General features: G+C 43.9%; 1 protein-coding gene across 2 annotated transcripts in view; it reads left to right on the top strand.

Moving 5' to 3' along the window:
* The window catches only part of ME1 (malic enzyme 1), a 385,689-nt gene that overhangs the window by 354,054 nt on the left and 10,212 nt on the right, over window positions 1–21,423 (top strand). For both annotated transcript variants that reach the window (XM_068281558.1, XM_068281557.1), the window contains exons 10-12: window positions 12,985–13,090; window positions 13,171–13,313; window positions 16,279–16,452. In XM_068281558.1, coding sequence (XP_068137659.1) covers window positions 12,985–13,090; window positions 13,171–13,313; window positions 16,279–16,452 — 423 coding nt within the window. The remainder of the gene's footprint in view (window positions 1–12,984; window positions 13,091–13,170; window positions 13,314–16,278; window positions 16,453–21,423) is intronic.

Below are 21,423 nucleotides of genomic sequence, written 5' to 3'. Positions count from 1 at the left end.
GAACGGCTGTCCCCTCCATTGGCTCAGGGGTGATCGGCTGTCATAGGCTGAAGCCTATGACAGCTGATCACGGGGATTGGCTGGCGGGGAGAGGGAGGGAGGGGGCAATATATAAATAATAATAAAAACTGTAAAATGTATTTAAAAATACACAAATAAATATTAATAATAATTCCTTTTTAATAATAATAATTCCTTTTTTTGTATAGCGCTTTTCTCCTGTTGGACACAAAGCACTTATGAGGCAGCCACTAGAGCGCACTCAGTAGGCAGTAGCAGTGTTAGGGAGTCTCGCCCAAAGAACTCCTTACTGAATAGGTGTTGGCTTACTGAACAGGCAGAGCCGAGATTCGAACCCCGGTCTCCTGTGTCAGAGGCAGAGCCCTTAACCGTATCCAGCCACACAAACAAATAAACATCCGGGGGGGGGGGGGGGGGGGCATCTGACCCCACCAGCAGAGAGCTGTGTTGGTGGGGAGAAAAGGAAGGGGGGGGGGGATCACTTGTGTGCTGAGTTGTGCAGCCCTGCAGCTTGGCTTTGAAGCTGCAGTGGCCCAATTAACAAAAAATAGCCTGGTTTTTAGCGGGATTTAGTACTGTGGTCCTCAAGTGGTTAAGTAACTCTTTCAGTCTGTAAAAAACAAGATCTCTGTAGCAATGCTCTACTACAAAGATAATAAATGGACACACACAATTGTATGCCCTTCTCCCTTTAAGACAATCTGCTCTGCTCAAAAGGCTACCTGTTCTGTTTGTGATGTTCACAGTTGATTCCGGCCATTGCTGAACTTAGCCATAATTTTATCCCCAGTTAGCTAACTTTGTTGCTCTGCTTGAGGCCCTGTATGGCCTCAATCCAGTGGTTAAAGGAGCACTATTGTGAACAATTGTAAAATTTAAATACCTACATAGGTATAAAATGTACATTTCTCCCAGAGTAAAGTGCATCATAAATTACTTTTTTTTACCTTTGCTACTGTCACTTACAGTAGGTAGTCAAAAGCTGACAAATCTGATAGATTTTGGACTAGTCCATCTACTCATTGTTGATCCCCAGTATTACCTCTATTATTTGGAAAATGATTTCCTGAAAAAAATCTATACAAAGATGTCAGCCAGCTTTTCTGCTCATTTGCACACTATTTTGGCAGTTGGACTGACCAACTGTAGTTCAGTAAGTGTTTTTGTAAATAAAGAAGTAAATTAGAATCCTCCATTCAGAGATGGACTAGCCCAAAACCTGTCATATTTTCACTGCCTACTGTAAGTGACAGCGACCTAGAAAAAAAAAGTAATTTATGGTGCATTTGACTATAGGAGAATTGTAAATTTATATGTATTTTAAAAATAAAATTAAATTAAATTATGATAGTTGGCAGCACAAGAGTCCTGAGTATAAATCCAGGCCAAGACATTATCTGCATGGTGTTTGCATGTTCTCTAAACTGCAGAAATGGATAATAATTATAACATATAAGAATTGGTCATTGGATGAATATTTGAATCTGTATTATTATTTTTGGCTTATCCACACAGAACACATAATCTAGCAACAGGAAATAAATCTTCTCACCTTTCTCTGTTTGTACAGACCTTGCTGTTTGCAGCCAACACACCCTGAGCTTGAGCTCTACGTGTCAGCACGTGTACCTTGCAATGCCCCAGGGATGCCATATGTTAAAAGTTCAGGGTAGGGGTACATGAAAGAATGCAGCTCTAACAGTACCAGCTATTAATACAAGTACCAACTCATAGAAACGTTGAGCAATATAAACAGACAGACATTACCACCTTTTTTACAAACACTTAAGCACTAGAGATGGCCCGAACCTCCGATTTCGTCGGTTCGCGAACAGCGAATGCGAACTTCTGCAAAAGTTCGGTTCGCGCTAACTTTCGCGAACCGCAATAGACTTCAATGGGGAGGCGAACTTTGAAAACTAGAAACACTTATGCTGGCCACAAAAGTGATGGAAAAGATGTTTCAAGGGGTCTAACATCTGAGTTTTTGCATGACGGAGTGGGACAGTGGCGGACATACGGCCGTGCAGGCCGTGCCGCCGCACAAGGGCCCCTGAAGTTCTGCTGCTTCAGGGGCCCATTAAGTATTGCAGGTTTTTTTTTTTATTTTTTTTTTTTTTTATTTTTTATTTTTTTTAACCTGGGGGGCCCAACTCCTGTCCTCCCCCCCTCACCTCGCCCCCCCCCCCCCCCCTCATGCGGCGGGAGAGCGGAAAATACAAGAAGTCTCCGGCCGGGGCGGCAGCTGCAGCTTGGTCTCCAACTTTGGAGACATATCGGAAACTAAGCAGCAGCTGCCTCTAGCGTCTGCTGCAGCCCCGGCCGGAGACTTCCTGTATTTTCTGCTCTCCCGCCGGCTGCAGCGCATACCGGGAGGGGGGCCCCGAGGTGAGTGAGGGAGGATAGGAGTCGGGCCCCCCACCCGGATAGCTACCCACCCGGCTACCTTACCCACCCACCCGGCTACCTACCCCGCTACCTAACCATCCACCCGGCTACCTACCCGGCTACCTAACCAGGCTACCTACCCACCCACCCGGCTACCTAGCTACCCACCCGGCTACCTAACCACCCTGCCGGCTATCTACCTGGCTACCTACCCACCCGGCTACCTAACCACCCTGCCGGCTATCTACCTGGCTACCTACCCACCCGGCTACCTACCCACCCGGCTACCTAGCTACCCACCCGGCTACCTAACCACCCTGCCGGCTACCTACCTGGCTACCTACCCACCCGGCTACCTAGCTACCCACCCGGCTACCTGACCACCCTGCCGGCTATCTACCTGGCTACCTACCCACCCGGCTACCTAGCTACCCACCCGGCTACCTAACCACCCTGCCGGCTATCTACCTGGCTACCTACCCACCCGGCTACCTACCCACCCGGCTACCTAGCTACCCACCCGGCTACCTAACCACCCTGCCGGCTACCTACCCACCCGGCTACCTAGCTACCCACCCGGCTACCTAACCACCCTGCCGGCTATCTACCTGGCTACCTACCCACCCGGCTACCTAGCTACCCACCCGGCTACCTAACCACCCTGCCGGCTATCTACCTGGCTACCTACCCACCCGGCTACCTACCCACCCTGCTGGCTACCTACCCACCCGGCTACCTACCCACCCACCCGGCTACCTACCCACCCACCCGGCTACCTACCCACCCACCCGGCTACCTACCCACCCGGATACCTACCTACCCACCCGGCTACCTACCCACCCACCCGGCTACCTACCCACCCGGCTACCTACCTACCCACCCGGCTACCTACCTACCCACCCGGCTACCTAACCACCCACCCGGCTACCTAACCACCCACCCGGCTACCTACACACCCACCCGGCTACCTACCTACCCACCAGGCTACCTACCTACCTACCCACCAGGCTACCTACCCACCCACCCAGCTACCTAACCACCCACCTACCCACCCACCAGGCTACCTACCCACCCGCCTACCCAGCCACCCACCAGGCTACCCACCCGGCTACCCAGCCACCCACCAGGCTACTTACCCACCCGGCTAAGGGCTACCTACCTACCCACCCGGCTGCCTACCTACCCACCAGGCTACCTATCCACCCAACCACCCATGGGAGCTGCGCGCCGGATGGAGGCTGGGACAGGAGGTCTGCTGCTGCAGGTGAGTAAATGTTTTTTTTTTATTATTTATTTTAGCAGGTGTATGTTCTGGGCAGGTCTGCCACATGATTGCGTGTATGTTCTGGGCAGGTCTGCCACATGATTGCGTGTATGTTCTGGGCAAATTTGCTACATGATTGCATGTGTTTTCTGGGCAAATCTGCCGACATGATTGCACGTATTTTCTGGGCATATCTGCCGACATGATTGCAGGTATTTTCTGGGCATATCTGCCGACATGATTGCAGGTATTTTCTGGGCATATCTGCCGACATGATTGCACGTATTTTCTGGGCATATCTGCCGACATGATTGCACGTATTTTCTGGGCATATCTGCCGACATGATTGCACGTATTTTCTGGGCATATCTGCCGACATGATTGCACGTATTTTCTGGGCATATCTGCCGACATGATTGCACGTATTTTCTGGGCATATCTGCCGACATGATTGCACGTATTTTCTGGGCATATCTGCCGACATGATTGCACGTATTTTCTGGGCATATCTGCCGACATGATTGCACGTATTTTCTGGGCATATCTGCCGACATGATTGCACGTATTTTCTGGGCATATCTGCCGACATGATTGCACGTATTTTCTGGGCATATCTGCCGACATGATTGCACGTATTTTCTGGGCATATCTGCCGACATGATTGCACGTATTTTCTGGGCATATCTGCCGACATCATTGCACGTATTTTCTGGGCAAATCTGCCGACATGATTGAATGTATTTTCTGGGCAAATCTGCTCACATTATGTGTATTTTCTTGAGAAAACCTGCACAATTATGTGAATTTTCTGGGGAAAGGGTCACCAAAACTTGGGCCCACTGTCTTTGCGTTGCACTTTTCAAGGGAACCTGAGGTGAGAATAATATTGAGGCTGCCATATTTCTCTCCTTTTAAGCAATACCAGTTGCCTGGTTGCCGTTCTGGTCCTCTGCCTCTTATTCTTTCAACCATAGACCCTGAACAAGCATGCAGCAGGTCAGGGGTTTCTGACAATATTGTCAGAACTGAGAAGATTAAGCTGCATGCTTGTTGCTGGTGTAATTCAGTTTATTACTGCAGCCAAATAGATCAGCAGGGCCGCCAGGCAACTAGTATTGTTTAAAAGGAAATAAATATGGCAGCCTCCATATCACTCTCACCCCGGGATCACTTTAAATTACAGTTAGCTCCGCCCTTATCCGGTCATTGCCACGCCCATTTTTTGCCGCGGCGCTATGCGCCGCAGGTTCTATCCACGCCCATTTTTTGCCGCGGCGCGCTTAGCGCGCCGCAGGTTATAGCTGCACCCATTTTGGGGCGCGGCGCGCTTCGCGCGCCGCAGGTCAGGGGGGCCCACAATTGATATTTTGCACAGGGGCCCACTGCTGCCTGTGTCCGCCACTGGAGTGGGATATACGCTAAAAGTCCCGGGGAAAAATCTGGATTTGATGCAAAGCAGCGTTTTAAGGGCAGAAATCACATTGAATGCTAAATTGCAGGCCTAACGTGCCTTAAAACATCTTGCATGTGTATACATCAATCAGGGAGTGTAATTAGAGTACTGCTTCACACTGACACACCAAACTCACTGTGTAATGCACCGCAAACAGCTGTTTGTGTTGTGATGGCCATGCTGGACTGGTGCGCACCATGGCGAGATTGCTCTTCCTCAGTGATATCAGGTAATGTCTGACTGCCTTATCAACTTTGGATAGTTCTTTCTCTACCATTGTTAAATCTTACATCTATTTTTTTTAAATTACATTTTCTGCTGGCTGTTCAGTACCTGTAACGAAAATCTGTTATGGAGGGCAAGTCTGCCATTGTGACCACTGGTAATGGCCGGGGAATCAGGGTTCGATTCCAGTCCGGAGGTTGAGCCTTAGAACCAGCTACCACCACCACACATCCAAGTAAGGACCCATTTGCTGTATAAGTAATGTACCTGCCCTGACCATGCTTTGCAGACCAGGCATCTGTGGTCAGATGGACCCTTGACCCAGCGCAAGACGAACCAAATCAAAAGCATTTGCCAAGAATGTGTTATGGAGGGCAAGTCTTCCATTCATTCAACTGTGTGAAACTTTCGATGGTACTTTCTCAGTACCCATGGTGTCCACGGGTAATGGCCGGGGAATCCTGGTTCGATTCCGGTCCGGAGTAGGAGCCTAAGAAACGGCTACCACCACCACACGTGGAAGGCAGCAGGCATGGCATACACGTCCCGAGTTAGTGACCAAAAATAACAATACAGGAGGACTTTCGAGGCCTTGCTGTATATGAGATGAATCAACTTTAAATCCTTTAACGAGAATCTGTTATGGAGGGAAAGTCTGCCATCCATTCAAGTGAAAGGTATGCACAGACTACCAGGTATAATACAATGTGCAGTCAAAGATGCAGTGAAAGGTATGCAGTGACTGCAAACAGCTGTTTGTGTAGCGACGGCCGTGCTGGACTGGTGCGCACCGTGACGAGAGTGCAGGTGATGGCAGCTTTCCAGCTGCCTGCCTTTTATAAGGGGGGGTAGTGGCTCCAGGAGGGAGTGTAGCCTGATTGGCTACAATGTGCCTGCAGACTTGTAGAGGGTCAAAATTGACCCTAATAATGCACTATGGGGGCAAATCGAACTTCCGGAAAAGTTTGCGGTTCTCCGCGAACGCGAACCACGGAAGTTCGCCGGGAACCGTTCGCCAGCGATCCGTTTCCGTTTGGGCCATCTCTATTAAGCACCACACATGAGTACTTGAATCACTGTGTTTCAGTGTAGAGCACTGCAATCCAGTACAGGATATTCCATGATATGCCGAAGAGTACAGACAGTATAAACATGTTAAAAGGACGCCTGCAGTGCAAGGGATATGGAGGCTGACATATTGATTTCCTTTTAAAAAAATACCAGTTACCTGGCATCCTGCTGATCTTTCATGCATTAGTAGTGTCTGAAACATACACCAGAAACAAGCATGCAGCTAATCTAGTCAAACTTCAGCCAAACATCTTATCTGCATGATTATTATTATTATTTATTGTATTTATAAAGCTCCATCATATTACACAGCGTTGGACAATAAATAGGGATACATATAATGTAAACAAGGGGTGATAGACAGGTAGCACACAATTATACAACATAGCACAAGGCTATACATGCAAACAGGAGCACGATCATGCAATTTAACAGAGACCCAGCAATTCAAGTCCACGTTAGTCCATGGGAAGGGTGTCATAGTCACCAAGGGAGTGGAAGACCCTGCCAAAGGCTTACAATCTAATGAGTGGGGGTGTGGTCTAAAGGGTGGGTCTATGGCTAAAAATATTAGAGGTAAAGGATCAGCAGGGCAACCAGGCAGTTTGCATTGTTTAAAAAGAAATAAATATGGCAGCCTCCATAATGCTCTAACTTTAGGGATCCTGGTTAACAATATAATTTACCAAAGAATTAAGACCTGACTATCACTACTTTTTACCATGAACTGATGTTATTTCAAGGGAGACTTAAATCTATCTTTTACCTAGTGGGGCGACAGTGCAGTAACTCCAGTTGTTAGACAATTCTTTTCTACTGTAGAACAATGAGGTAAAATAGGATGGTGTGTTATTGATGGATTTAGCTGTGCAGTGAAAATAAAAATGAACTTTTATGTTGGTATACCTGGCTGATTCAGTGATTGCAATGGCAGGTATCACACATTTATCATTTCTGCATCACACATACCTTTCATTAAGTGAGGTATGGTTTGGTCTTACTTATGAAGCGGATCTGCCAACATCAAACCAACAAGTGTTAATTCAGGTAAATGGATCAGAACCGTATGTATTAACCAAATCAACATTTGATGGTTTGAAGCAGTGGAAAAAAAATGCTATTGAAAAACTAGAAAAAGAAGAAAGCCCTGCTATGAACATCACGTGTTCCTTTTCAACGGTGACTGTGAGCAAGCTTTCAGAGCACACACATTTAGAAGGATGCAATAGAAGGATGCAATAGGTGCCTTACTCTAGTGATTTCCTCACACATCGAGCCAGAACGCTGAGTCTTACATATGAAATGTCAAGAAAAGGACACATAAAGAAGGTAATCCCTGTATGACAGCTCCCAAAGGACAGGAAAAGGAATGGAAAAGTAAGAGCTTATATTTTCAGTATTTCAGACAGACTTTTGCCTTGATGTGTTAAAACCACTCTCCAGTCATATCTGTCACCATTCTCCCCCTCCCCCTTATACACACTTTATAAAAAACAACCATCAAACTTGCAATTGCCCAATGTTGTTCTCCATCTTCACGGTCATGTCAAATTCTCCCCATGTTCTCTTTTTTTTTTTTTTTTATACCACCAAACAAAAGCAAAACTATGCCGCTGAAATTACAAGTAGTGTAAAATACTATTCCCCCTCTGAGTCAAAGCAACTCGGAGGGTAAAGTAATATGGAGTCTGGCAATCGCTGGGACCCAAATTACACTTTAAAATGCGCTTCTCCGCTATAGGCATAATATTACCTCTATGTGGTGCCCAGGTCAGGCATAGCGCGGCAATGAGCGCATGCCCAAATGATCTGCTTTGGTTTTACAACCCCCATCTTGACATTTTTTAGCTACTGGTATTTGCTTGGATCAGAAGTGTTTCACTGCCATGCAAGTTTTATAGCCTGTAATTTAGATATCTTTGAGAGTTATGCTACTGCCCTACTGAAGTCCAGCTGAAGAGAAACTATTACTCAGCGCCCTGAAATTTGAACACTTACAGCGACAAAAAGAAAAAAAGATGGTTTGATGGTCTATGAAGCACGGTGGGGTGGCGGATATCGTTCTTGCCTTGCAGCATTGGGTCCCTGGTTCGAATCCCAGCCAGGGCACTATCTGCACATTCTCCCCGTGTCTGTGTGGGTTTCCTCCAGGCGCTCCAGTTTTCTCCCACATTCCCAAAACATACAGATAAGTTGATTGGCTTCCCCCTACATTGGCCCAAGACTACAATATGTACACTACACAATACATACATAGACATATGACTATGGTGGGGATTAGATTGTGAGCCCCTGAGGGACAGTTAAGTGACAAGACAATATACTCTGTACAGTGCTATGGAATACGTCGGCACTGTATAAATACTAAATAATAATAAAAAAAGTGAACTTAAAATAAGCATGTGGCATGTCTGATCTTATACAGTGTGCAATAATGAGGATTATAGAAACAATTACTATTTAACAGAAGGTGCTTATAATCTTATTGTCCAGTTTAAAGGGTAAAAAACTGCCCCCAATGGGTAATCACCTACAGGTCCTTCTCAAAAACTTAGCATCTTGTGATAAAGTTCATTATTTTCTGTAATGTACTGATAAACATTAGACTTTCATGTATTTTAGATTCATTACACACAACTGAAGTAGTTCAAGTCTTTTATTGTTTTAATATTGATGATTTTGGCATACAGCTCATGAAAACCCAAATTTCCTATCTCAAAAAATTAGCATATTTCATCCGACCAATAAAAGAAAAGTGTTTTTAAAACAAAAATAGTCAACCTTCAAATAATTATGTTCAGTTATGCACTCAATACTTGGTCGGGAATCCCTTTGCAGAAATGACTGCTTCAATGCGGCGTGGCATGGAGGCAATCAGCCTGTGGCACTGATCAGGTGTTATGGAGGCCCAGGATGCTTCGATAGTGGCCTTAAGCTCATCCAGAGTGTTGGGTCTTGCGTCTCTCAACTTTCTATTCACAACATCCCACAGATTCTCTATGGGGTTCAGGTCAGGAGAGTTGGCAGGCCAATTGAGCACAGTAATACCATGGTCAGTAAACCATTTACCAGTGGTTTTGGCACTGTGAGCAGGTGCCAGGTCGTGCTGAAAAATGAAATCTTCATCTTCATAAAGCTTTTCAGCAGATGGAAGCATGAAGTGCTCCAAAATTTCCTGATAGCTAGCTGCATTGACCCTGCCCTTGATAAAACACAGTGGACCAACACCAGCAGCTGACATGGCACCCCAGACCATCACTGACTGTGGGTACTTGACACTGGACTTCAGGAATTTTGGCATTTCCCTCTCCCCAGTCTTCCTCCAGACTCTGGCACCTTGATTGCCGAATGACATGCAAAAGTTGCTTTCATCCGAAAAAAAGTACTTTGGACCACTGAGCAACAGTCCAGTGCTGCTTCTCTGTAGCCCAGGTCAGGCGCTTCTGCCGCTGTTTCTGGTTCAAAAGTGGCTTGACCTGGGGAATGCGGCACCTGTAGCCCATTTACTGCACACGCCTGTACACGGTGGCTTTGGATGTTTCTACTTCAGATTCAGTCCACTGCTTCCGCAGGTCCCCCAAGGTCTGGAATCGGTCCTTCTCCACAATCTTCCTCAGGGTCCGGTCACCTCTTCTCGTTGTGCAGTGTTTTCTGCCACACTTTTTCCTTCCCACAGACTTCCCACTGAGGTGCCTTGATACAGCCTATTCGTTCATAAATTTCTTTCTGTGTCTTACCCTCTTGCTTGAGGGTGTCAATGATGGCCTTCTGGACAGCAGTCAGGTCGGCAGTCTTACCCATGATTGTGTTTTTGCGTAACTTAACCAGGCTGGGAGTTTTTAAAAGCCTCAGGAATCTTTTGCAGGTGTTTAGAGTAAATTAATTGATTCCGATGATTAGGTTAATAGCTCGTTTAGAGAACCTTTTCATGATATGCTAATTTTTTGAGATAGGAATTTTGGGTTTTCATGAGCTGTATGCCAAAATCATCAATATTAAAACAATAGAAGGCTTGAACTACTTCAGTTGTGTGTAATAAATCTAAAATATATGAAAGTCGAATGTTTATCGGTACATTACAGAAAATAATGAACTTTATCACAATATGCAAATTTTTTGAGAAGGACCTGTAATTACAGTAGAGGAAAGACTCTGGATAACCAGATTTCCTCCATCCTTCTCCACTAAGCCCTTGTTGACAGCTCGCACATGAGCAGTAGCACAGACCCAATCGGGCTCAGATTTTTCCTCCGAAACCCAGGCAGGTCCATGCTACTGCGCAGGCACAGTGCGGCTACACCCCCGCAAGCTTTGGGGGTCTCAGCACTGGTACGGCCTGGCAGAGGCGGCCGGAGGAAGCCACTGGAGGATTGAAAATGTTTGTTTGCAAACCCTACAGGTTTTTTTTTAAGCCATAGCTTTAGAGTTTAGTAAATCATTGACTTAGAATAAATATAGAGATCCAAACGTATGATGTCAGGGACTACATGTGTGTCAGGGAGCAATAAGTAGGGAAGCCATAGGATAAGCATGGTAATTGGGAACTACCAACTGAGCCAGCAATGCAGTTTCCATTTCTTATAGTAAAATATTATATTTAATTGTCCACTTTGAAGCTGTGCATGGTAAAACAAGTAACATACTTATGCTACTATTCCCATACTGATCACATGGCCTCCTGCGTGTTTACATCCTCGATTGTATAGTTTTATCTTCCAGGACAGATAAATGGTTACAAGCATTGCAGACCAGAAAATATTTATAAACAGACTACATTTTACAGTACTCAATAGCGCTTGCCAAGATTATTCCCATTTGGGACTTCTTGTTCAAATAATAGGGAATTTTAATAGTGATATTTTAAAATTAAGCTGCTTTACCCAGCTTAGTGTATGTTGTGTATAGTGATACCAACATTTCTGTTCAGACTTTAGTGCCACCTGCTGGCAAATAGGAGTATGGAAGCTCATGTAATTCTGTCTACAGAAATACGATAGGGAATTCTAAGTAACTACAGTAAAACAAACAAGTGTTTGTCTGTCGGCAATACAATTAATTTTTACAATTTTATTTTTTTTTTATCAAAAAAAATTAAGATTTTTTCAGCTGTTAACGAACAGACTCAAAATAATTTGCAACAAAAAAGCTTTAAGTTCTAAATATATTATCTGATAGCTAAGCCATCAAAGAGCCGCAGTGTTACCTCTTTATACCAAATGAGACTTCTCCAGATACAACTTCTGTTTATCAAATTTTAAGTCGCTTGTAGAGAAACAGCGTTAAACGCTGGATTTGTGAGTTCGGTTGCTGCTGCTTGGCATTATCATGCTCTGTGTGTGTGAGTATCATAGAAGTCACAATCATGAGCCTGGACAAGCATTAAGAGGCGGTAGACGTAGATGAGCCTGGCGTGCGGTGATCCATGGGGTCACAAAGAGTTAGGCTCGACTGAATAGTGATTGAACAAGAAAACGTGAATATATATCAAAGTGTGAAATAGCAGTCTTCCAGCAGTATACCGTAAGCAGGCTTTAAATATTTCAGGTTTTCAGTAATAATAAACCAGGCATAATAAGTCCAGGTACCAACACTAGCTAAAGCATGTGTAGAATACAAAAATTGTAGTTGAAATACACAATAGGATAAGCCATCTGGTTCTCCAACTTGCCCTTCATACCCAAATGCTGTTGCTGGGCAAGCATCCAGCACACCTCAAGTGACAGGCTGCCCCTGTGCAGTACTGCAATGAAGGCCCAGCCAGCAATTCACTGGCCAAAGCACCATGTTATTTTACTGCATCCAAGGGAGTATCTGCAGCCAAGAGGAATGATCTGCTTAGTTCTCATAAGAAAGCAGTGTAGCAGCAAAGTTAGCGGTGCCACTCTCTAATATCCTCAGTGATGTGGTGATTGGCATCTTGTTGGCAGAAGCGACAGCCAGCCATTGTGCCACCTTGGTTGCATGCACTGCTGCAGTGCTTTCTTTCTGGCTCAGAGAATTAAGTGTGTTGGAAATAAAGGAGTTGCCAGCAGTGAAGCAGTTATGTACAGTAGTGAAGAAGGTATTGGGCGACGGAACACATTTCCTGTCAGCATAGGTAATGTTAACAATCCTTTGACTGTAGTAACTAGGCTGCTGGCCATGTCCAGACTGATAGCAATAAATGGACCAATCCAATGACCCAAATTTACTTATCTTCCAAAGCTGGAAAATGCTGAAAAGCAATACAGAGCATGACCCAGACTGCCATCTGTTGTATGAAAAAGGTGATTTAACTGAGCACCTGAAAGAAAAGCAGAAATTAGAAGCTTCTACAGATAAACAGTACAGACTGAAGTGGGAATTTTGGTTATGCCATACACAAAAAAGAGCACTGTGGCTGTGGATGCAAGGGAAATTTTTTTTTTTAAATAATTTTGAATGGTTGTATGGTTATTATAAAATCATAGCTCCATGCAGATTGGAAAGGTCATTTTTAATAACATTCTTTTACAAAAAGTATGGATGTAGCCTACATTGGTTAGTTTAGATACACTTTAACTGTTTTACATCTTCCTTGCAGGGCAGGTCTTCCCTGACACATGAAAAGGAGCGTTTTGCCCATCCACACAAGGAAATGAAAAGTCTGGATGAAGTTGTTAAAGAAATAAAGCCAACAGCTTTAATAGGTGACCTATCATTAATACATATGGCATATAAAATGTCCTTGTTCTATTGTCATGTTCTACACTGCATTTTTATTCTGCAGGTGTTGCAGCAATAGGCGGAGCTTTCACAGAGCAGATTTTGAAAGATATGGCTGTTTTCAATAAGCAACCAATCATATTTGCCCTCAGCAATCCGACAAGCAAAGCGGAATGCACAGCTGAGCAGTGCTACCGTCTGACTGAGGTAAGAACACCTGGTCACTGTTCTAAGTCTATCCTACAGTTTTATAATCAACAACATGTGGAATTTATACCTATTAGACTAGCGTTTCATTTTATTAGTTATAAAGTGAAATTCATTTTATAGGGCCTCTCAAATAATAAAAAAAAGGTTTTACAGGTGAAGACAGACCAATGTCTGTGTCAAGGAAACACCTGCTATGGGTGAGCCCAGCACGCAGTATTTACTGAAAAACATTAATGTTACACAGTTTCCTTTGCAAGGTACCATGCTATACAGTACTCAGCCACAATTCTGAAACTACTGAGGATTGTATGCAGAGGCGGGACAAGGTCCTCCAGCACCCAAGGCTGAGACACCAAAGTGCGCCCCTCCATCCCTGCCACCACACACTGATTGCTGTTAGACTAAGAGGCGCCACAGGGCCCACAACCTCCCCAACACCGTCAGAGCCGGATTAAGGCTAAATAGGGCCCTAAGCAAAGTAACTGATTTGGGCCCCCCATCATGTCGTAATAGAATCAGACGATGCAGCTGCACAGCAAAATGCGCACACACCGGGGCAGCCGAGCTACTGGTTGCTATGGGCAACAGCCCGCTTTCCTCTGTGAGTGCACAATACAGGGAATAGCAGCGGCAAAATGCAGAGAGATGAATGGCTGTGACATTTGCACTCAGAGGCTGGGGCACCCCTGTGAAGAGGGCGCCAGATATCACAGCAGCAGCACTTTCCCCCTGCATCTCCAGCCTGGCAATAGCAGAAAGCTCTGGACACCGCCAAACCGGAAGCCGTTCCCCAGACAGAATTACATAACCATCCCCACCACCGAACAACAGATTTCCTCCCAAACTAGACAGCCACCATGCAGCCTCCATCCCCGTGAATACGATAGTCCAGCAGAGAAGGCAGCCGCAGCAGGGGAGAATGACAGCACCAGATGACTCACATTCACCTATTGCGATCCAAGCAATAGAGGTCCCGTCATCCGGAGCCCATCTGTCTCCCCTAGAGTGCTGCCGCTCTGTTACTACTACTATTACTACTTCCTGTCTGTTCTGAGAATCAGGAAGTTCAGAGCGAGCGGCTGCACTGTAGAAGAGACAGATGGTTTACAGATGACGGGATCTCTATCGCTTGGATCATGGATAGGTGAGTGAGCGTTTGCCATCTGCTGCTATCATTCTTGCTGCAGCTGTGGTTCACTGTGGGAAGGGAGGGCGGAGTGGGCAGCGGCAGAGCGCACAGTAGCAGGAGGGGGACCTAGGAGGAGAGCCTGGCTCTGAAGACAATCAGCAGCGCACGGCATCATTTAACAAGACAAGACAAATAACATTTATATCGCGCTTTTCTCCTGGCGGACTCAAAGTGCCAGAGCTGCAGCCACTAGGACGTGCCCTGTAGGCAGTAGCAGTGTTAGAGAGACTTGCCTAAGGTCTCCTACTGAATAGGTGCTGGCTTACTGAACAGGCAGAGCCGAGATTCGAACCCTGGTCTCCTGTGTCAGAGGCAGGGCCCTTAAAGGGACTCTGAGCAGTGCCTGTGGGTATGCCTTTAAGCATACCCACAACTAATGAATTACATCCTCACACCTACCAGCATGATGTTTGTAATTATATCCCCCTGGGTTCCTTATATTTCATTGCATTGTGCTGAATCGAGCTGCCGACTTTGGAGAAAAGTCGTCCTGTGGCCGCGATTTCGATCGCGAAAATAGCAAAAACTAAAAGGCATAGGGTGGCCGTTTATATATCATTGGAAAGAGGAGAAAGAGAACTTTAAAATGATATGCATCTTTCCATGGTTACTGCACTGCTCAGAGTCCCATTAACCATTATACCATCCAGCCACCGCTGACAGGATAGCGAGGGCTGGTTTATGTGCTGATGGGGCCCCTTTGACTCTGAATGCTTTTGTTGCCTGGTCGGTAATCCGGCCCTGAACACCGTAATCTCTAGTTATCTGGCTTGCAGTCACTGTCATGTATCCCCTTTTCTTATTTCTTTCTGTTTCAAACACAATTAGGAATGACAGCTGAATGAATTGTGCGTCCCCACCTACACTGCGCCCTGAGGCTGGAGCCTCTTCAGCCTATGCCTCGGCCCTGATTGTGTGATATACATGGAATAGATTTACATAGCTCCCAGTGCTGTGCCTGCCTGCCATCGGGCACAATGTGAATCTTGCATCAGCCTGTCTGTATTCTACTGAATGAAGCGTTTACTAATTCATCCTGTTACTGACTGGAGGAAAGAGTCTCTGGACTATGTGGGCCTGCAGTGATTAGCCCCCCCCCCCCCCCAAAAAAAAACCCAACAACAAACGGCTGCTTGCATGTTGTAATTGGTGAATAATTGACTCTGTAAAATGAAGAGTATAGGTGTGTTGTATACTTGGCCTACTACAGAGTAAAGGAATAGTTTGCCTGGCTCTGCCCAGTGTCCTATAGTAATAGTGACGCACTACAAGCATGCTTTTAAGACCCATGCTGTATCAGATGGTCTGAAATTAGCGTTTGTTTATACATTGTATTTTCTACTGTTCTCAGTAAAGGCTTTTTAGACTCACTACACACATTTCACATTAGGAAAACTGCATGCACGTTTTCTAAAAATGTGCATGGTATTTATATATGCGTTTTTATGCCAATTTTCATGTGCAATTTTTCACAATGGCACTAGTTTACATGTTTCTCCTGATAAGTTTCTTTTTCCAGTAAGAAAATGTGTGTGAAAAATCACATTTTTTTTTACAGTGTATGTGATAAATCGCAAATGGAAAGCTGAAAAAATGCAGCAGGCTGGCGAATTATTGTTGTGTGCATATAATCGCATACGAAAAATCACACCAATGGAAAGGTAGCCAAACTGGCTACTCTGTATTACTATAAGGCTTTAGCTTTTTATGTTCTTTGACAACTATTTTCACTCATACGAGTTTTCTGTCATCTAACGGTAACATTGTGAACAGGGCCGTGGAATTTTTGCAAGCGGAAGTCCCTTTAATCCTGTCACGCTCCCAGATGGCCGTACACTGTATCCTGGACAGGGCAACAATTCCTATGTGTTCCCAGGAGTGGCGCTTGGTGTTGTTGCGTGTGGCATGAAGCACATAAGTGATGACGTTTTTCTAACCACTGCTGAGGTAAGCAACACCCGAGGTGTGAGGTAGAAAGTCACCGTGTGCATACAGCCAAGCATACATTTACACTGCGCTTTAATTCATAAATGTAACTTAAGTTTTATACTAATAATATTTTATATCCATAACACATCTATTACATACTTCCCTTGCAGAGACTTCATATGTTATGCTTTCCACCTTTGAGGCAAGTTATTCCATTACAGTTGTGGATTATAACTCAGCAGGATTCAGGGACTAGCTCTGCCCACAGCAAACCTTATGCATCATCCAAAAACAAGTGCTTGGCATAGATCACATCCATCACATACATGAACACCTCACAAAGGAACATTATTATAATTAGGTTACCAATGATATCAGGGCTTTCTTCTTAACGGAATACCGAGGTGACATGATGAGATAGACATTTGTATGTACAGTGCCAAGCACACAAATGGCTAAACTGTGTTCCTTTTTTCTTTCTCGGCCTGAAAGAGTTAAACATCAGGTATGCAAATGTTTCTGTTTTACCTTGGTGCTGACAATTTCAAGAATGCAAGATTTCCATTAGAAATATACGTTTTATTATGCACATCAGACAACGCGTTTCGCGGCTACAACTGCTTCATCAGGTCAAGTTCAAGTGCCTTAAAAGAGGATTGACAGGAGCTCAGGACTCAATCCACACTTAAAATATGATAGCATGACATATCTCCCCAAAAAACATATAAAAACAAAACACACATATATATATATATATATATATATATATATATATATATACGTGTTTATCTATATATATTTTATATATGGTTTTATATATATATATATATATATATATATTTTTTATATGTTTTGTTTTTATATGTTTTTTTGGGGCGATAATGTCATGCTATCATATTTTAAACGTGGATTGACTCCTGAGGTAAGATTTTCTTACCAATCCATTAGTCCACTTGAATATATATGTCTTAGGCGCCTCCTACCCTCTCCTAACATATTTAGTACCCTCCCTTAGAGGATTGTACTGGGTCCTAGACTAACATTGAAGGTCTAAAGACCACCCTTTTTTATTTTGGAGCAGCGAGCACCAGATCATCCTCTCACAAAGGCCGAGTGGGGACGGTACTTCCTCACATGCCAGTACGAGTGGTTGCCTTGCTTGCAACCTACCTTTGTGAGTATATTTAGACTTCCTTTTGTACACCACCAACTTTCTGTGTCTTTTTCTCGCCCCATAAGTGTTATTGAGCAGACATAATGAAACAGTAAAACCCTATAAAGTAGATTTAAATATAAAATAAAACTGTGGGATATCTAAAGGAAAAAAAAGGTAATTTTTATGTGAAGGAGGATAGATATAATTGTTTATCTCATCAGTTTATTTTCCCCTCGGGTGTCCTTTAGGCTCCCTGCACACTGCAAATCCGTTTTCCGATTCCGATTCCGTTTCCGATTCCGTTTCCGATTTTCCTTGAATACATTCAACAGAAAAACGGATCAAAAAACGCAGCATGCAGTTAAGATTAAAAATCTGAATCGGAATCGGATGTAAAAACAGATTAAAAAGCGGAATCGGAATCTGAAATGCATGCAGTGTGCAAGGGGCCTTAAAGATAATTGGTGGTGTGCAGATGCCCCTTTTCTCCTTAATGTCCAGTGCATATTTGCTGTGACATTAGATGAGAGTTATCAGTGCTCTTATGAAAATTGCTGAGCTGTCGGAGTTGTGTTGTTAGTTTCATCACTTGCCACAAGAGACTACAAAGTCTACAAGTCTTTAGTCTGCCTCTTCTACACTGAAGGAGGGATGAATGAAAAAGGCTAATTTCATCTTCATCATAATTCAATATCAACTTTATGGTCCCAATTCTGACTTAAATTTCAACTTTTGGCTATTCTAACTAAAATGCATTGACGTCTTTGACACACATGGCCTTTGTTCAATTCACTTTTTCTCTTAAAGTAAACCTGAAGCTACCTAAAAAAATGTAGATACTCAACTAAGAAGAGGGAAGGTTCTGGATCCCATAGAGCCTTCCTGGTCATTTCTCGACTAACAGGTTGAATATGTCTTTAGCCCTCCTAGGGCAGCCTTCGGAAGTACTCACGTCCCCAGTACTTCTGAAGACAAGTTGATCTGTATTGCACATGTGCAACTCCAGGCTTGTGCATGAGCAGTACGGATGCACCTGTCTTTGGGAGCACTCAGGGATGTGGCCAGCATTCAAGTGGCTGGCATTCACATTTCTTGTTTAAAAAAAATCAACGTTTACTTTAGCGGGAAGAAGTGGAAGAGATCACTTTAAACAATCTAGCACCGCATACAATCTGTTCTTGATTTTGAAATGGGTCAACTTAGAGGAGAATTTATGTAGAAGTACTGTATGTGATCAGTTTGATCATGTGACCAAGTCTCTAGCTGGTTGTGATCACATGATTTTGCTCACGTCTACTTTTGTAAGATCACGACTTAGTAAAAGGGTTAATGCCCTGCAAAAATGATTTTGTAGTCAGGTTCTAATACCATTCTGCATCACATGGCCACTTTGTACTGCAGTGACTCAGCTATCATTTTTCTGTGAATTTCTCAGTGTTTTGCACAGTTTCAGGTAATGATAAGCAGCACGTGCACTTCTTGGCTTCGTTTCTGCATAACTTTCCCCAGAACACATATTTTAATGGATTATCTATGAAGTTAGCCGGGCATCCTGGTATGTGGGCCAGAGCTATTTCATTAGTTCATAAAATCCTTGACATTTTTGTTCTGCATGATAAAACTCATAAAAACAGGGAACATGGCTTGTCATCACAGTGAAATTGTCTGCAATTAGAAGGTATTACAGCTTGAAATACCTCGCATTTATCAAGGGAAATCAAAGTTACTCTCTGTTTTATTTGGCTTTGGAAAGTGAACACCTGAATGCTGGCCTGTCTTGTTGACAATAGACGGACTCTTACTCCGATAATAAAAAAGCTGTAGAGGTGGCAAAGAGTGAGTCCACACAGCCATGCAGATTCATAATATTTTTTCCAATTCATTTTTGAGGAACAATTTTTGTTGCAATTTTCAGGGAAAGTGTAATTTTATTTTCACATAACAAATAAAACAAATATGCTATAAAAATACAGCATGCTTCATTTAAAAGTGAAAGTCAAAATGAAATGATTATTTAATTTGGATAGTATGGTGTGGGCTTGCAACTGTCCATCTTTTACTGCTGTCTGTATCTCCATTGAGGATATTTCTGTATATAAATGACACTCTAGTCAGTGAGGGGCATTCCAAAAGACCACTTTTGCAAACTTGTTGTGCTTCCGGTACAGGAAGAGAGTTTCCCATTGGAATACAGACAGCAGTTAATGTCTGACAGAGATTCCAAACCTTTCCTCATTTCCTTCATATTTAAAATGAAAATAACTGCTTCAAAGAGGAACTCCAGTGAAAATCCAATACAATAAAATGCAAATGTCGCTGCGTCATCAACTGAATAGTTGTGTGTCCCTGGCTTTTTTGTACTGAGCATGTGTGCAGCCAGGGCAGTTAGGACACAGGACCGGACCTGACAGTTTTCTGTCTGTGGTTCACAGAGGTTCTCATTGCATTGTGGGAAATAACAGCTTTTTCCAACTGCCAAGCAAACAGCTCCCTGTGTGCGTATACTTCAGACAGTGGTGGGGAACGAGCAAGCAGAACGTGTATGTGCACGCATTGCGGGGAAGGGGGAGGGGGGGTAGCGACTGTGACCTAGCGCCCGTTTCTTAACGGGTGGGCCTTTTTACTAGTAACGTGATAAAGTGCTTAATTTTTACAATAATTATGTATAAATAATTTAGTCAGTGTTTGCTCATTGTAAAACCTTTCCTCTCCCTGATTTACATGTAGACATTTATCACACGGTGACATTTTTACTGCTGGCAGGTGATGTATGTCACTGGAAGGAGTTGCTGCTTGCCTTTTTGGCGGTTGGAAACAGCTGTTATTTCCCACAATGCAACAAGGCTCCCACAGTGTGATGTCAGGACCTCAGAGCTGTGAGCCGCTGACATCACGCTGTGGGAGGGGTTTCTCCACAAAATTAGCCATACAGAGCCCCCTGATGGTCTGTTTGAGAAAAGGAATAGAATTCTCGTGGAAAGGGGGTATCAGCTACTGATTGGGATGACGATCAATTCTTGGTTATAGTTTCTCTTTAACACATTTCATTATACAAATTTTATCTTGGTCCTTGTTTAATATTGCACTTCTATCACATTCTTTGCAGACTTTGAGTATGTTTAGAGGGCTATTCAGTGGCGTAACTAGACTTAAAAGGGCCTCCATGCAAAAATGATAGCATGGTGTCCCCTTGGTTCCCAAACCCCATGAGGGTCACGTGATCAGAAGCTGGAGAATGGCAGCAGAGAGTGTTCTGCTGTAAAGCAGCGTCTGGAAGCAGGAAAAAATTACAGACGCTCCTGCTATGTTGCATGGAGGAGGTGGTGGTGCAAGTTCCCTGCAGAGTTGCATGTGGAAGGGCATACTTATGCTAGTGTCAGCTATAGTAGCAAATACCAAAACAAAATCATCATGCTTTGTTTTGGTATTTGCTACTATAGCTGACACTAGCATAAGGATGCCCTTCCACATGCAGCTCTGCAGGGAACTTGCCAGTGTTATACTGTATTTCCCACACATTTAGAAACAATGCCTTCTACTAATCATCCTGTCCTCTAGTACTGAATGAAGCATCCCATTGCCACATGTGCAAGGATTGTATTTGTCCCCAACACTCTCTTCAAACACTACCCTTCCTCGCACCCACAGAGTCTACTGTCTGTATTGGCATGATTTGCAGAAGGGCGATGCTTTGGTAAACCCATAGGGCCACTGATGGAGTGCTTGCCTTTGATTATACATTTTGAAAGACTGGCTGTTGTGTATTGCACGACATTTTTCTTGCTCCACCAATATATTTACAATATCACAATTATCTATTATATGTAATATAA

The sequence above is a fragment of the Hyperolius riggenbachi genome, chromosome 4, assembly GCF_040937935.1.
Source record: "Hyperolius riggenbachi isolate aHypRig1 chromosome 4, aHypRig1.pri, whole genome shotgun sequence".
In the NCBI taxonomy this organism is placed as follows: domain Eukaryota; kingdom Metazoa; phylum Chordata; class Amphibia; order Anura; family Hyperoliidae; genus Hyperolius; species Hyperolius riggenbachi.
This window is presented reverse-complemented; position numbering and strand designations above follow the sequence as displayed.